The 18,440-nt window shown below is 43.5% G+C and overlaps 1 protein-coding gene across 1 annotated transcript in view; it reads right to left on the reverse strand.

Annotated features, from left to right (window-relative positions):
- Positions 1 to 1,483: 1,483 nt before the first annotated feature.
- PROSER2 (proline and serine rich 2) overlaps positions 1,484 to 18,440 on the reverse strand; it is a 42,480-nt gene continuing 25,523 nt past the window's right edge. Inside the window, exons 3-4 of the mRNA XM_044762165.2 lie at positions 6,590 to 6,842; positions 1,484 to 4,642 (exon numbers count right to left, since the gene is read on the reverse strand). Of these exons, the coding sequence (XP_044618100.2) occupies positions 3,612 to 4,642; positions 6,590 to 6,842 (1,284 nt within the window). The 3' untranslated portion in view covers positions 1,484 to 3,611. The remainder of the gene's footprint in view (positions 4,643 to 6,589; positions 6,843 to 18,440) is intronic.

An 18,440-nucleotide genomic window follows, 5' to 3' on the forward strand; every position in this document is an offset into this window, starting at 1 on the left:
AGATATCTGAAAGAAAGGCTTGTCCAGCGAGCAGATTAGGAAAGGATATGGGAACTTGTCCCCATACTTTAAAGCAGGGGAAAATGCCTTGTTGTGAAGAGAAGAAACAAAACCTGTTTGGTGACTTGTCATTTCAGTGAAAACATGAACCTTTCACAGGTGAGCATTTCCCCACACCCCCCTCCCTCCCGCCACCGGGATCACGGGCTGGCAGGCGGGGCCGGGGAGCAAAACACAGGCCACAGAGATTACGGGGACCTGATGACAAACGTTTAAAAACCCAAGGGGGCAGTTTAGGGAAAAAAGTTTATTAAACTTGTCAGGGTGATGAAATACACTGAGAGAGGGGCAATGCCTCCTTCTGCACCTCCACGAGGAAAACAGAGCACATTGTTCATACTTACCTTGATTCTCTCTTCATTCCTCTTGAGTGAACATAAAGAACTGATTTCTTAGATCACCCGTATAAAAAACATCACCACCCATCCTCCAAAGGGTCAAATTCCACGTAGCCAACACTGTGGGAATTTTCAAAAGAGATACATTTCTGACTTCTTACAAATGGAAAGTTCAGTCCTAAGGGTTCCTTAAGGCCTCACTTCTTGACTCCCCTGATCTCTTTGCAAAAGCTCGTTTCAAAGGGGGAGCCGACACTGGGAGCTCCCCATGGGGAACTCTGAGTGCACAGTCCTACACTGTCAGCTCAGCTTGTGCAGCCAGAGGAGGAAAAAGAGGAAGAAGGCAGCTCAGGTGGAGCCCTCTGCCGTGTGCATCTTGAGTCTCGGACATCTGGCCATTCGAGGGCCACCCTGCCTGTGCCTTTCCTCCTTGACAAGCCTTATCAGATGAGAACGTGAGCTGGGGAGAGAGAAGCACAGATCAGAATTTCTCCCCGTGTTGTGAAGATAAGTGTGCACGCTGGGAACCAAATATCGGAGAGGGCGGGGGAGAGAACCGAGCCGTTACCCTGGTGACAGGTGAGAGTCACCATGTGCAGACGCAACTCTAGTTTGGCCATTTGTACACACCTTCCTAAAAGCAGAGGAAAATTCCCCCCCCCCACCCCCAACGATTTTAAGTATTCAGATAAAGAGTTTCATAAAAATGGAGACTGATTTACAAGTATCACTTGAAAGAAAAAAAGGGCACTTTTCATTATAATTCTGCTTTGAAATACGGTCCTTAAATTCCCTTGAAGATGAGCCTTTAAGAACGTCCGAGAACAATAGTTACAGCAAAGAAACTAACCCCCTCAGCAAACTGGGTGTTTGTGTTAACGTGACACATACACATCCAGGTTAGTTCAGTAGGGGCTATAATTTCAACCTTGTAAAAACATATGGCTTTAATCACTAAGGTTTGGGCACAAGAAATGACCAGAGTAACAGTCAGTATAATTGGTAGAAGAAATTATGAATAAACAGAAGGATAGGATATAACCATTTAAAAGAAAATAATTGAGATAAGTATAAAATGCACAATGTTGTTTATACTTAAGGTAAATCTCTACATTTATTTTTCAAAAATGTCATTATGAGAACAAATAAGCTAATATATAGTCAAGTTCACCTTAATCACAATGAAGTCATAGGATAAGATAAAAAGAAAGAAGCCTCATATATAAAGGACATTTAAAATGTTAGCCATATCAAGACCCTCCATTTTTAAACACTGTATGGCATCTCACTTTATAAAAAGGGAATACAGTCCTCGAGAATCCTTTAAACAAACCCAACATGAACAGGAGTAAAATAAAAGCTATTTTACAAACCTCTAAAATCAAAGCACCTATTGAAACAAAGACCGTCAAGAACCTATGAGATTATTTCAAGAGGACAGGGCTGGACGAGGCGCTAAATACTGTAGTTCTAAGGAAAAAATTACAATCATTTTATGTAACTTACAAGGCAAATTGAATACTATGAAAAACGTCCTTCACAGCACATTTAAAAGTCTGAATTTAAATAATACTCAACAGGAAAGAAACAGATTCTGAGACACAATAACAAAAGGGCGTAACTTCAAGTGTGGCCCCTCCTGGTCTATTTTTAGAGGTTTAAGACCCAAGCCTCGGAGAGGTTTGATAATAATGCTGTGGCCACAGCTCAGCATGTAAGTCACAGTTGGGGAGAAAACCAGTTCTTTTCATACTGCATAACTTGGTTCGCTGTTTTTTTCCCTTTTAAATTAATCCTGAGATCTTGCCCATGGAAGACAGGGGATCTTAAGAATCTTCTGTTTTCCTCTGTTTACTGGCTACCTCGGAACATGCAAAACTAAAATTAGGCGATAAATTAAAATTAGGTGATAAATTAAATCTTTAAAAACGTTCTTTACTAAAAAAGGAACTATCTTGCTTCTTTGGAATATTACTTTAATTGGGAACAGAACAACACACTGTTGAGGAAAAAGCACTTTGGTTCACCGAAATATTATGGAGATAGGTCCTTAAAAGATTTCCTTATTAGGAAGTAAACATTTCTGTGTCACCCATCACAATGCTGAGATGGCTGTGTCCATCAGGAGGATAGGAAGCTCCTGCATCCTGTCTTACTCAACAGGGTTTTAAGTTTATATGTGTGTCATATGAATGCGTGTGCACACACACAATACCTACATGTGTATATGTTAACATATATTATGTACACGTATATACACAATACACGTTCATACGCATATCTCCCAGGAACACAGACCTTCTAGTCTCATGAGACTCACTTTCTTAAGATTACCACCTTTTCCAAACTCAACCTTTCTATTCCACTCCCATACCTCAAAATTACAGTAAATCATACTCTAAAGGTTTCATTTTAATTTTCAATTAAAAAAAGAATTGAGCAGGGCCAGCCCGGGTGGCCTGATGGTTAAGTTCTGTGGGCTCTGCTTCAGTCGGTGGCCTGGGGTTCAGATCCCGGGTGCAGACCTACACCACTTGTTGGTGGCCATGCTGAGGCGGCGTCTCACATACAAAATAGAGGAAGATTGGCACAGATGTTAGCTCAGGGCCAATCTTCCTCAGCAAAACAAAAACAAAAAACTGGGCAAACCAAGTTATATCAAGCAACAAAGGCATATCTAGGGCAAGCGCATTGTTATTTACCCTTCAAAAACAAACAAAAAACCAGAAAAGTATTTTAAGACACTATGAAAATTTAACAAGCATTTCTTTTTTATTTTTCTTAGAAACTCCCTTTCTTAGAGAACTGACTATAAGAGATCTAAACTGACTTCATGTCATGTCCTTGGGATAAAAGGCTCAATTAGAGACAAGAATAACACATTGGACCCAACCCCCCTCCTCTTAAACCCAAAAAGTATATGGCATTTACAAATTATAGGAACAAATAGGTTTTTAAAATTATTCTCTGAGTTCCTGGAAAAAGGAAGACAAGAGATGGGGCTGGACCCTCTTTCACAGAAGGATCCCCTCTGCTCGGCTGTAGCATCAGAGTGGGGCCGCACTTTCTGTCCTTCACTCAGTCGGGACCACTGAGTCCTGGCGCCTCTCGTCTCTAGCCCTCAGCCGGGCACAGCAGCTGGGACTGCTGCTCCTGCTCTCCTGCCAGACAGACCAGGCATCGTGCCTCCTCCAGCTCCCTGCTCAGCCTCCATCACAAGTTCTCCTTCAGGAGGCCGAGCTTCCGCAGGGCCTCCCTCCGGGCTTCCTCGGTGGAGCCTCGGCCGGAGAACTGGACAGTGATGCCCTGCGGCCTGAACCCCACGGCCCTGGGGAGCGAACCCGACCGCCTCCTCGCATCCTGGCTGCAGTCCGGCTGCCGGTGCTCATACAAGCTCTTGCTGGCGTTCTGGCGTGCAAGTTTACTAGTAAGAGCCGGGTCTGGACGGATGGTGACAGTTTTTCCAGTAGAGACAAAGGCACTAGGCTCCCTCTTTAGGACATCGTGGATGCTCTGGAAGCCATTGGCCAACGGCGGGGACTGTTCTGTCTGCACGCCTCTGGACTGCTGACCGCTGGTCTGCCTTCCCGCCCGCGAGGATACAGCTTCCTGGCCGGGGCCTGGCTTGCTCTGGTCCCGAGTGCCCTGCTCTGGAGAGATGCTTCTCCTCTGCTCAGTGAGATGGCCCTTCGGGGCCTGATCTTCCATTTCTCCCACGGTGAGGAAAGAGATACCATTAATGTTGGCCAAGACCTGGGCCTTCCGCTCCTGCACGTTGACGGCTGCTTTCGAGATGGTCTTGTTGAACTCCTTCCCCGAGCTGTTGGTCACGCTGATGTTGCTGGGGAAGCGGTGGATCTTGGGTGCAGGCTGTGTCGTGGGTCTGTGCCATGGCAGGTGGTCCCCATTTCGAGGGGCCCCAGAAGCCAGTGTCCTCCATTCTCCAGGCCTGCCCTCCTTCGAGGGAGATGTGGGCGAAAGTGCTTCATTTCCTGCCAGCTTCTCGGAAATTTTCTGGGCGATAACAAGAGGAGTAGGGACCGAGCGGGGTAGTTTTGGGTGCTCTGCTGGGGGAGAAGGAGTGAGCAGCTCTTTCCTGGGGTGGGCTGGAGCTGCGGTGACAGGCAGGGAAGGCGACAGAGGAGGGGCCTCTGGAACCGTGGAGTCTGGAGGGGGCGAATTCTCAGCATCCTGCTTCCTGCATTCAAGGTCAGGAATGTCTTCCTTTCCACCAGGTCCAGCCCCTGAAAAGTGAGGGAGAACCCTCATAAGCTACCACTTTATGTAAAAATAAACGCATTACATTTCCTTTTCACTGAATTGAAAAGGGACGTAATACCAATGTCAGCAGTTCCTCCCGTCAGCTAAACTCCCTTTATCCTTGTTCCCTGGACTAGACAAAGAGAATGCAGCACGTGATTCTCATAACCATGTAATGGAAAGGAAAGCATGAGTGATGGAGAAAGACTTGCAAGTCAGAAAGGTCAGCACGTGGAAAGCACACTGTAGAAGTGAGCTTCTGAAGACCCATCATCCCGGGGCAAGTAGGAGGAAGAAACAATAACATAGCAGGGGGTTCTACAGGGAGAAACGAGCCTGGAAGGTGGTGTGGCACACGCCAACAACTCCATCAGGTCCTTCTAGATGCAGGACAGTCAGATTTGAAACAGAAATGTTTCCTGATGGCCCAGGTAGAATGTCATACGCCAGCCTCTGAGCCTTTACTGTATCCACAACATAGACTGATCGCGGATCCCCTAACACTTTTCTGCACTTATGTTTATACGCTTCCTCCTGCTGCACGAGTGTAAGCCGTGTCTTACTCATCTTTGCATCCTCAGAATCTCCAGGATGCCAGCCACAGAGGAGGCACTTAGAGCTCTTACAAAAATGTCATGTTAGAGAACTGATGGGCGAGGTGGCTCACTTTCCAAAAGTGTTTTCCTTGGCACAATGAAATGATCTGACTTTTTTTTTTTTTTAAGGAAGATTAGCCCTGAGCTAACTGCTGCCAACCCTCCTCTTTTTGCTGAGGAAGACCAGCCCTGGGCTAACATCCGTGCCCATCTTCCTCTTGATCTGACATTTTTAAAGGGTCAACTGGTTCAAATTAATTTTAGGAACTATACTTCAAAGAAGAAGAGTGATAAACATGGGAAGTTGAGGGGCCAGCCCTGTGGCGTAGGGGTCAAGTCTGGCACGTTCTGCTTTGGTGGCCCGGGTTTGCGGGTTTGGATCCTGGATGCAGACCTACACCCCTTGTCAGCCATGCTGTGGCGGTGACCCACATATAAAGTAGAAGAAGACTGGCATAGATGTATAGATGTTAGCTCAGGGCCAATCTTCCTCAAGCAAAAAAAAGAGAGAAATTCATATTAAGTGTCTTCTTTGAAGAGATGGTTGCAAACTAAGCTCCAGGTTCAGAAGCTATAACAGTTTGTGAAATTCTGTGTAATACATAGCCTTGCTTACAAAAAAAAAAAAGGAAAAAATATCTATTTCTAGAGGCTCATGACAAATGGCAGCGTTCTGTAGTTAGCAGAGCAAAAATATTTTCCCTTCTATTTTTTCCTTTACAACCTTATTCCTTGCCCACATTTATTTCCAAAATCTTTTCCAATCAGGAAAAAAACTGGAAGAAAATTTTCTCCTTGTCCATCTGCCTCTAGGACTCAAGGGACAAAGGCACCCCTGTCCTCCGATGCCGCCCTAAGTCAAGCCAATGTACAAAGCAGGTGCTGAGAGGAATTTCTGTTCTGATCTTTTCCTGTTGTTCTGAACCAGCCAGAACACCTTGGAAAGTCACGCTACAGAAACAGGGGCACAATCTTGAACAAAAGTTGACATTAAACCTCAAGGGCTAAAATACAAGTACCTGCATGTTTTCTTTGTAGAATGAATTGTTACCTGGAAGTCATTTCCGATTTTGTTTCTTTATGAAAATATATATATGCCATCTATTTGTAGGCCCAGTTGGTCTCATTTTTATTCTAGCCCTTTTGGAGTTTCCCTTCCTGTGTTGTCACCCTAATATGCTATGGAAGCATCTACTCGTTGGACAATCAAACCGCCAAGAGGATGCTTCGACCCTACGAATCTCGGGTACGCCCACCCCCTAGCTTCCATAGCGGCAAGCCCAGGAGAACGCGATGGAAGGAAGTGCCCCCGGGGCTTGTGTGCTTCCTGCTCACCCGCTGCCTCGGTCCCCTCCGGGCGGCTCTCGTGTTCCCCAGCTGCAGGTCCTGGCTGCACTAAATCGATGACATCTTCCGGCTCCGAGTGACTGGAAGCGCCCTCTTCCAGAGACCGCAGAGAGTGGCAGTGTACGCCGCTGTCACACAGGTCCAGCTCCTCAAAGTCGTCCTCCAGGGAATCAATAGTCTCCTCAAAAAACAGGATGACATCCTTTTCCTCGTGGGTGAGGTACTTCAGGATCTCGTCATCCTGCACGAGAGGTGTGGGGGTTAGGAATGGAAGAGAGAAAACAAACGGTGGCTTCACCGAAGAGAAAAAACCATGACACAGTCAGGGTCGATTCAGAGCCCAGGGAAGACTTCACAGCACTCTAAAATGTCTGCCATTCAGGTCACCTGGCTGACAGACCTGTGCCCCATGTCCTTCACCATTTTACCTGCATCAAAAAGAAGGCTGACTACAGGGCGCAGCAAATCAGGGATCTTAGAACTTCTTATCGGCTCTCGCCTTGTGCTTCCTAGCGACTCAATGACAACAACGCAATGCTTCTCCGGCTCCTCCTTGGGACAGCTTACTGTCTACCTACTGCTGTCAAACACACTTGGTTCCCCCGTAGTGGCACTGGGGGAAAATCTCTGGCTAAAGACAGTGGAGTGAACTCACATACTTACCACCTCTTCCTCCAGATACCCCACTAAAACAATAAAGGGATTTATTATTTTTTTAAAGGGCACAAATCACAAAAACAAAAATAATAGGAAAAGAGATGACATAGCAAAATCTGGGAAGTTAGACAGCAGAAGGACAGGTGGTAACTGATTCAGAAGAACCCAGAAAGTTGAATTTTGGTCAGCAGCTGGGAGAGGCCAATAATCAACCAGCTGAGTACTGGAGAGCTCCCCCGAGCTCAGGCACTGGGGGTGCTGGGCGGTTCTGGAAGTGTGGCAAGGACGACGTTGAAAAGAGCAGAACTGGTTGAAAGTCTCTTTCAGAAGCAATTAGGTCACCTCAGCAGAAAACTAGATGTTTTTTCTTAAAGAAAGTAAAAGAGGGGCTGGCCTGGTGGTGCAGTGGTTAAGTGCGCACGTTCCGCTTTGGCAGCCCAGGGTTCACTGGTTCAGATCCCTGGTGCGGACACGGCACCACTTGGCAAGCCATGCTGTGGTAGGTGTCCCACATATAAAGTGGAGGAAGATGGGCACAGATGTTAGCTCAGGGCCAGTCTTCCTCAGCAAAAAAGAGGGGGATTGGCAGATGTTAGCTCAGGGCTAGTCTTCCTCAAAAAAAAAAAAAACCCAAAAAAGAAAGTAAAAGAGAGATTTGAAGTGGGGCGACATCAAGCAGAGTTGACGGTGAAGGACCGTATTGAAAACAGGGAGTAAATGAGGCCAAATTCACCCTCTAGACAGAAGACTAGAAGAGTCTCCTCTGGGGAATCTGCATGGCCCATGAGCCAAGAGAGGCCGAGACGAAGGATTCCTCAAGGAAATAGCTCAGCAAGAGCACCCCACGAGTGAAGATCAGAGTCAACACACCCAGCACAGAACTTTTAATCAGTTGCTTAATGTCCTATTTTTATTTATTTATTTTTTTAAAGATTGGCATCTGAACTAACAACTGTTGCCAATCTTTTTTCTTTTCTTATTTTTGCTTTTTTCCCCCCAAATCCCCCTATTACAGAGTTGTATATTTCAGTTGTGGGTCCTTGTAGCTGTGGCATGTGGGATGCTGCCGCAGCATGGCCTGATGAGCGGTGCCATGTCCACGCTCAGGATGTGAACTGGCAAAACCGTGGGCCGCCAAAGCAGAGCGCGTGAACTTAACCACTCGGCCACAGGGCGTGCCCCAATGTCCTCTTTTAAATCTGTGCATATAACTAATGATAACAAGCAGCTGTGAAAAACCTTTAACATGAAAGACATATCAAAACAAAGAAAAGGAAAAAAAATGCAACTTAGAAGAAACAAACTAGGCAGAATGATGAAAATTTCATAAATATTATCAATAATATCCTCAGAGAGATAAGAGACGATACTGAATCCATAATCAAGATAATAATAAAAATGTTATTTAAAAAACCCTAGAAAACAAAAAGAGCTCTAGACATGAAAACTGACAGCAGAAATGAAAAACTAAAGACAAGCCTAGAAGACGATGTTGAGAAACCAGAAAAGTAAAACAAAAAGTCAAAACAATTTTTTTTTTAAATAGAAAAGATAAAATTAGAGGATCAGTGTGGGAGGGTCAATGTCTGAATAAGGAGTGTTTCAGAAAGATAAATCAGAGGGGAAGAAATGATCACAATGAATAAGTAAAATAATTCAAGGAATGTCCTTAAGCAGACGGACACGAGTTTCCACATAGAAAGGGGCCGCTAGAAGAACCTAATGAACGAGAATAAAACAGCCCGAAGGTTCAGGACACCGAAGACCAAGATCCTGTAAGCTCCCAGAGTGAACATGCAGGTCACATGACAAAAGAGCAGGGATCAGAACAGCAACAGACTTCTCAGCAGCAACATTGGAAGCCAGAAGACAGTGCTATGATTCCTTCAAAATTCTGAATGAATTCAGAACTAGAGTTCTGGTCCTTACGAGATTAGGTTAGGATAGGATAAAGATGTTTTGATGACATGTGGGGTCTAAACAATGGATCTGCCACATATGCCTTTCTCAAGAAGCTACTGCAGGCGAGTGGCTGCTCCCCTCAACAAGGGAGTAAACCAAGAAAAGATACAGGAGCCAGGAAATAGGAGGGTCAATGAGAGAGAGCTGGAGGGAATCCCAGGGTCATGGTGACATCCCCAGGATGTCAGCTGTGTAGTGAACAACCCGTCTAGTTCAGAGCAAGCCAGAGGGCTACAAAGAACATGAAGCAAGCAAATAAGACCCAAACGATTATGGACCACGGAAAAAACTAAAGTTGGGAGAGAAAGTATATGAGTCAATTCATCTATAGCAACACACACACATAGAGTTAGATTAATTATATTGGTATTTATAGTAGCAAGAAAAAAGCAAAACAAGAAACAACCTCAAATGTCCAACAATCAGGGTATGGTTAAACAAATCATGAATGTTCACAGATGGAATATTATACAGCCATTTCAAATGATGTTTTCAAAGAATTTAAGGCCAAATGAAAGAAAGGGAGACAGAAGAACACAGTTGTCTCGATTGGATTTAAATAAATGCATTCTTACTATATACACACATATAACAGCTGCTGAAAGGATATATAGTAAAATGTCAGTGGTGGGGAAAATGAAGTTAAATAACAAAGAAACAGGAAGGAGTTAAAAGTCATTGCCTCTGGTGAGGAAATGGGGGAGAGGTACATGGAAGACTAATGCTTTTCATAAACCTTATAAAACCATTTGACTCCACTATGAGCATGAACTTCGATAAAGCAAGAAGAAAAATGGCAGAAGCAAAGGTGATTAAGAGCTCATCCACATGGTGCAGAGTGATGCTTTTTCTGCTGTGATCTGAGAGGTACTCAAACGCCCACCCACCCCAACGCATCTGACTGCCGGGTCCATCACAGAACCTGCAGTCTGTACAATGTTAGAGACCTTCCTTTAGTTTCAGGCATAGCATACATTTCGTTTTGGTATGATTAACACAAGAATACATGCAAATTGCTCCAACTAGCCTGGCTGTATTAGCTTAGTCCTGAGGAATGATGACTCAGGAAAAGGAGATTTATTTACAGCACAGGCTCAGTAAAGAGATAGAATGGAATATCGCTGGAAGGAGATACCCACAGCATGCGTTGGGTAAGCAGATGGAACCGAATACTGCTAGGGAGAAGACGCAATGCAAATCTATTGGCTATAAACCTATAGACTATTGCTGGGTCATTAAGATATTTCTGCTTCGGCAGATACAGCCGAAGTGGCCGCACCAATTTACACTCCCTCTGGCAGGCTGCTTGCACTGCAGTTCTGTCGGATAGGTATGGTTTCGTGTCTCACTCATTTTCAATCCATCCCCAAGACAACTAATGATGTCCAGCATCTTTTTTTTCATAGTAGTTAAGCGGCCATTTGGAGGTCTTCTTAGGAAGTGCCTGCTCAAGTCTTGTGCCCATTTTTCTAGCAAGTAGTCTAAAAAAATGATTTGTAGGATTAGACATACTAGATACAAATCTTCTGTTGGATACATTTATTGCAAATATCTTCTACTCATTGACTTACCTCTTCTCTCTCTCAGTGGGGATCTTTTGATGACTAGTCCTTCATTTTAATGTAGTCCAATGTGTCAATCTTTTCGTGCATGGTTAGAGCTTTTTGTGTCCTATTTAAGAAATCACTACCTACTCTGTGGTCATGAAGGGATTCACCTATGTTTTATTCTAGAAGCATTACTGTTTTTAACCTTCCATAGTTAGTGCGACGATTCATCTGGAATGCACTTCCGCGTATGGTGTGGGGTCAAGATTCATTGTTTTCTGAACTGATACCCAGCTGTTCTGGCACCACTCCTTGAAAAGACCATCCTTTCTCCACCACAGGTCTCCTTGGTTGTAAATCAGCTGACAGTACCTGTGTCGGCCTGTTTCCAGAACCTCTTTTCTCTTCGTTTGTCTACTCGTCTATGTGTACACTGACAAAGCACGGTTTTAATTATTATAACTTTATAATAAGTCCGGACAGCTGGTTGTTTAAAGCCCTCCAGTTTTGCCGTTCTCCTTTAAGTCTGCTCTGGCTTTTCTTGGCCCTCTTTATTCCCATATACATTTCAGTATCAGCTTTTCAGTTTCCACACACACAGACACACACACACACCTGCTGGAACTCTGCTTGGACTGCACAGAAGTTCCCCAAATGGAGGAGAACTGATGTTTTACAATAGTTTTTCAACCCACAGATCTGGATACGCTTCGTTTATTCAGATCAGTGGCTCTCAAAGTGCGGTGCCTTGATGAGCCACAGCAGCCCCTGGGAACTTGTTAGAAATACAAATTCTTGGGCTCCACCTCACATCTACTGAACCAGAAATTTAAGGGGCTGGCCCTTCAATCTGTGTCTTAACACACCCTCTGGGTAATACTGATGCACTGAAGTTTGATAAGCATTGATTTGCTTCTCTAATTTCTCTTAATAATATCTTGTAGTTTCCAGTGTAAGATTTTACACAGTTTTCGTTACATGTCTTCTTAGGTATTTGATGGTTTTTAAGGCTATAATAAATAGCATCATTTTTTTTTTTTTAAAGATTGGCACCCGAGCTAACATCTGTTGCCAATCTTCTTTTTTTCTTCTTCTCCTCCCCAAAGCCCCCCAGTACATAGTTGTACATTCTAGTTGTGGGTCCTTCTAGTTGTTGCCAGAAGCATACTGCCTCAGCATGGCCTGATGAGCGGTGCTAGGCCCGCACCCAGGACCTGAACCAGCAAAACCCTGGGCTGCCGAAGCAGAGGGCGACAACTTAATTACTCGGCCACGGGGCTGGCCCCTATATAGTGGCACTTTCTAAATTTTCTAATTATTGCTGGTGTATAGAAATACAAAGTATACTGACCTGATAATAAGTAAATTTATCAAATTTGCTGCATAATTCTAACAGTTTATCTGTAGATTCTTTTCAATCTTCTGCATATACAAGTGTGTCTGCAAATGACGGATTCTTATTTCCTCCTTTCCGCTCCTTATGCCTTTCCTTCCTTTTTTCATTCTGCCTTATCACACTGGCTGGTTCTCCTGTCGCTGAATAGCAGGGGCATCTTTGTCTTGTTCCCAGTATCAGGGAAAAAGCTTTCAACATTTCACCATTAAGTAGAAAGTTTGCTGCAGGTTTTTTTTTTTTTTTTTTAAATGATCTTTATCAGATTAAGAGAGTTTTCATCTGTTCCTAGTTTAGCTAAGTGTATTTGTTTTTAAAATAATGAATGGGTTTTGAATTTTGTCAAATGCTTTTCCTTCATTTATTGTAGTGGTTCTTAGCTGCGGGTGATTTTACCCTCCATGGGGCATTTGGCAATGTCTGGAGACATTTTTGGTTGTCACAACTAGGTGGGTGCTATTGGCATCTAGTGGACAGAGGCCAGGAGTGGTGCTATATGTGTATATATATATCCTACAATGCACAGGACAACTCCCCACATAAAGAATTATCTGGCCCAAAGTGTCAACAGTGGCCAGGCTGAGAGATGATCATACACTTTTTCTCCTTTAATCTGTTAATGAATTGAATTACACTGACTTTGTCAAATATTAAACCAACCTTGCATTCTTGGACTAAGTCCAACTTGGTTGTGATGTTATTATGCTTTTTATACATCACTGAATTTGATTTCCTGATATTTTGTTTAGAATTTCTGCATCTACATTCACAAGGCAGATTGGCCTGTAATTTTCCTTTCATTGTCATCAGATTTTATATACCTTTTCTTAAAAAAAAAAAATCCAACTTTTGAAATAATATGCCCTAAGATTTTAGTTGAAGGCACATCTTTTTGTTCCACTTTTTCTGAGATTTGGGGTCTGGGGAGGGGGGGGGAAGAGGAGGAACAGACTGATTTTAAGGATACTTTTTCTCCAGCTGAAATTAGAACAGTTTCATATTAACTAGATCTCTGTAATTTTATCAATTTACACCTCTAGCAGTTCTATACTCCCTTTAATAACAGCATCGGTACAAGGGGCGTTAGAAGAGTGGCAAGATACTATAAGGGAAAATAGGCACAAAATATTCCTTTTATTGATCACTGGACCAAGGGAAAAAGCAATAGGTTAAAAAAAACCCCAAACCCTAGTACTGTAATCTTAGTAGTCCTCTATGTCTACACTACATGCGACTACGGGATTTGCACTTTATTCTGAGAAATCCAGGATATGGCCCTACCTACCTTTCAAATTTCACCCCCTACTACCCTCCCCTTTATACTCCATTGCAGCGATGGCAAATTTTTTCTGTAAAGGGCCAGAGAATAAATATTTTGAGCTTTTGCAGGCTTTACAGTGGCAATTACTCAATTCTGTCAATGTAGTGTGAAAGTTACAGACAATATGTAAATGGAAAAGCCTAGCTTTGTTACAATAAAACTTTATTTACAAAAACAAGCTGGGGGCCAGTTTGGTACACAGGCTATAGTTTGCCAACTCTTGCTCTATAATCAAGTCAAATCACTTGCTATTTCCTAAACCTGTTTCTGTGTCAGCAGTGTCCATCTCTGCATAGACACATCTTACCTATCCTTCACGGTCCAATTTAAATGTCACCACACCTCCAGCCTCCTCCCATAGCATCTACTGAATCATACATTCAAATATTTGTGCATTTACTAAGCATTGAGCAATGTAAATACAACAGTGTAAATAATGTCCTTGCTGTCGAGTTGACCATCTAATGAGGGCTTCAGACAAGAAAATGGGCAATTACTTTAGAGTATGGAAATGGCTATGACAAGGTGATTCTGGGGTCTTATGGAAACATAGCATGCGTAGCAATTCACTTTCAGGTAAGGGGGTCTGATCTGGAAAAACTTTGCAGAGGAAATGATATATTAGTCAATAATCTGAAAGAAATGGGTGAGAATTAAACAAAAATTGACAAAGGATAGTTAGATATGCATTTTGCAGAAATCATGTTGGCTATAGTGTGGGAAATACTGAATATGGGAAACAGTTTAGACAAGAGTTGAAAGTCACCTAAACTAGAGTCGTGGTGATGGGAACAGAGAAGGAGACGGGCTTGAGAGAGATTTAAAAAGGAGAATCAGCTCCTCATATAAAATTCAACTTTTTACTATATTTGCTCATCACCCCTGCTTTTCACCTCTACTAGACTTTACACTTAAAGGAAAAATTCATGTCTGACATATTTGTAAACTGTTTACTATATTTGTAAACTCAGAGGTTGTCTCGTATCCAGTAGACAGTCACTGTAACCAAAATGTCAGCTGCCTCCTCACCATGTCTGCCTGTTTTGGCTCTCTGATGACCAGAACCTGAAATTTTCACAAGAAATCCAGTGACACTATTTATTTTGTGATTTTTCTGGATTTTATTGAAGGTTGGTGGGATCACCTGGGAGATCACGATGTGAGGCGTAGAGCATGCCTGCCTCATCTGCTCTCCATATACCTTATTTTTGCTAGAATCCTGCCCCCCATCATTCAGCACACACCGCTTCCTAACTCCACTGCTCTCTCAGGTTCACCCTAAGACATTTCAAATTTTTCTTCTATCCATGCACAGTAGTTTAGCTCAGTGACTCAACAAACAACCTCTCAAGTCTAAAAACATTCTGGCTCTCGGCACAACACAGATCCACAGTAGTCAACAATTATAACCATCACGGGTGTTTTTAGGATGTTGTGATAATGATAACAATCATAAGTAAAAAAGTCTTAACCACAACGATTTGTTGAAGAAAAACTCTAGGGAAAGAAATGAACGCTGTCCACCTTCTTCCTCCTACTGTGACCTTCCCAATTCAGTGTTTCCACAGGATTACTCACAGGTATTTTAGATAATCTGCTTTAGTTAGGTATAATAATGTCTCTTTGGTTGGAAAGACAGTAGAATTAAGTGGACAAATGACCTATCGCAGACCTTCAGCTGAAGACACCAGTCAACTTCCCACATTACGTTAGGGACAAAAATAAGAATGGGGTGTATAGGGGCCGGCCCTGCGGCCGAGTGGTTAAGTTTGCACGCTCCGCTTCGGCAGCCCAGGGTTTCACCGGTTCGGATCCTGGGCGTGGACCTAGCACCGCTCATCAGGCCATGCTGAGGCGGCCTCCCACATGCCACAACTAGAAGGACCCACAACTAAAATATAGAGCTATCTAGTGGGGGGTTTTGGGGAGAAAAAGGAAAAATAAAAAATAAAAATTAAATTAAAAAAAAAAAAAAGAAGAATGGAGTATATAAACCCACATGGCTAATCCAACCTCAAATCACAAAGTCCCAACATAAGATTTCATTTGGAAACTAAACTTAGTAAGGGAAGCTCCTACACAACCATTTTATGTTCTCTGACAACTGATAGAGCTCACAGGCTGAAAGGTGCAACACAGATCAATGGGTCCAGCTCCCTCATGTGAAGATGTGAAAACTGGGCTCGGAGGCAATGAAATGACTTTCCAAGGGTCGTACAACTATTCTGTGGAGGGGCCAAGACAAGAACTCGTTCTATGCGTTTTTGTTTTGTTCTGCTTCCTTCCCTTTCTCATCTAATCCAAGATCTGTGCGTGGAGGCCTGCATAGGCCTCTTCCATCTTATCCGGGATGAATGCCTTCAAGCGTACAGCTTCCCTCAGTGTTCCTGTCTAACATGAGACCCAAGTCCATTTTAACCAGGCTGCTGGTGGTCAGAGTCCCAGGTCCTGGTATCTGAGGGCTCTCTCTAGGGTTAGAGGCTGGAGTATGAGCTGAGTGACTGGAAGGTTCGCCAAGTGCCTTCTTTGTGGTCAGCCCAGCCTTGAGCCCTGACCTAAGCGGCAGGGTCAAAGTGCTGGGGCTCAGTCTGTTGCCTAAATCTCCAATCATGAGCTGCCCTCCAAACGAGCCTGGACTCTGCTTGCACCCGGGAGCAGAAAGAAGGCGGGAACAGAGAAGAAGCCTGGTGCCAGGGCAGGAGAGCAGGGCATTCAGGGCCAGAAAAGGGGCACATGGCCCTTGTCCAAGAGAGGCCCTGTCTATTCCTTCCGTTCCCAGGAGATGCCAACATTGCGTCTCCCAGACAGGGATGTTAAAGAGGAAGACATGGGCCTTGGCAAGAGGTAGAGAGTGAAATGCAAGGCAGTGAGAACAAGCAAATGTATGGAGCCCAGAAGCAGATGGGTGGATGGCCAGGGCAGGGGACTGGAGGAAACAGGGAGTGACTGCGGATGGGCACGGGGTTTCTTCTGGGGTGACGAAAATGTTCTAAGTTTGACTGTGATGATGGCTGCACGACTCTGAATCTGCTAAAAATCACTGAATGGCATACTTCAAATGGGAGAACCGTATGGCATGTGAATTATATCTCAATGAAGCTGTCATCTGGGGTCTAGTGGCCCATGTGGAGGAGGGAAGGAAGCTGGAGCCCTCACAGTGGTGGTTCCTGCTTGACTGGTGGTGCTTTTGGAAGAGATATTTGCTAAGTTAGTTCCCAAAGAACTAAGAAGATGGGAATGAGGATAAACAGAGGCAGCAGCTCTCTGGGGCAGGGGCGAACTGAAGACAACCTAAGTTTGTCCCCAGGATTTGGAAGGTGGTAGTAGGCTGACAGCAGACAAGTTCTGAAAAATTCCCTTTCCATAAATGGTGTTTTTAATGCATCAATTGGGGCTATGAAGTAAAAGGAAGCTCTTTAAGTCCATACATCTCCAGATGCTAAAAGAACTATCTAGAAAACCATCCCTCACCCATTCCACCCGCCATGTTAACTTCAGGTAACGTTTACAAGTCTCCAAGGGAAACACCGTTTTGCTTCAAGAATGTGAAAGTACGTACATTTCTACCCTAATGTGTGTATTATGATTGTGAAGAAACAATTTCTAATGTATTCAAACCAGAAAATTAAAAATGCTAAATCTACTAAAGTAATCGCAATGTACCCTGTACCAGTCTCCCAGGAGGAGGAGGACAAATCCTGGTCTTGCTGATATCTATCCACTCCTGCACACAGAAGACAGAAAAAATGTCCGTCTCGTCCCACTGGAGCGCCGAGAGGAGCATGCAGACAAGCTGATGACAAACCTTTACAAGGAGTGCCGTCAACAGTTATAAAAGTCAACAGCCCGAGATCTCCCTATGGGAGTACAGAGCTGGGACCGGAGTTCTGTCTTGGGGGAAATGGTAGAAAAAACCTTTGTTTGGTTGAACAAAAAAGTTGAGAAGGCTTAAAATCCTTACACTAAAATAACTCCTACCTAAAAAAATGACAATTAATTCTTAGGCATTTTTCTTTGGTTTTGTTTTTATTGTAAACAAAGAAATTTGGTTTAACTGAAGCCTAAGACAATGGTAGCAACTCTTTGTGAGGGAGAAAAACGGAACCAGCAGAATTCATCTCTACACTAGACAAAAAAACAACACAAAAAACATCATAAAAAAGATTATGATGGCTAAAAAAATGTCTCGAGATGAGCCAAGATCTCTTAACCATCAGGCTCCCAGGGAGCAGCCTAGGGTATCTGTTTTGGGAGAATGTGATCTGATGTCCACATTTTCTTTTTACAGACACCAAAATGATCTCCTGGCACTTGAGCAAGGCTTTCTTGATTTAATACCCTAAGTTGATGAGAGAAGCCCCTGGAGCTGAAACAGAATAGGGGAAGGGAGAAGAAAATAAAAATCAGCCTCTTCATAGTTCCTTACCCAGCTTTAAATGCCAAGCTTACTTTGGCAACCTCCTAAGAAAGACCATAAGTGCACATGCGTTTCCCACAGTTTCAGTGTGAGGGTTTAATTATGGTTATTTCTAACTAGTCACTGTTGTAATTTTTCACTAGGGTGAACTTAAACCTGTACTTGTGGCAGGAAAGAGATACAAACAGACCAGTGAGAGATGAGAGATGTGTACAGTTTTGATTACAGATCTAAGGCATAATGGCTTCAAAGGATTACAGTGTGGCTGCCTTAAATTCCTTTAGCTGGCACTATTATAAAGAGATCTTGATTAAGATGGAAACGCCTTAAGTGCATGCCATCATCCGTGCTCTCCTGGACCCCTCATAAGCTGGGTCACATGTCCTAGGGCTTCCCAAGGCTGTCTTGACACAAAATTGTGAGTTCCTGAAAAGATTAAAACCGCCTTCTATTCTATCATCTATTGGTTCTTGTATGTAGTAGGCATTTACTAAATGTTTGCTGGAGTGAACTTTTATACAAGCTGTTTAGCTTTGGCTTAA

This window comes from Equus asinus, chromosome 29 (assembly GCF_041296235.1).
Source record: "Equus asinus isolate D_3611 breed Donkey chromosome 29, EquAss-T2T_v2, whole genome shotgun sequence".
Lineage (NCBI taxonomy): Eukaryota > Metazoa > Chordata > Mammalia > Perissodactyla > Equidae > Equus > Equus asinus.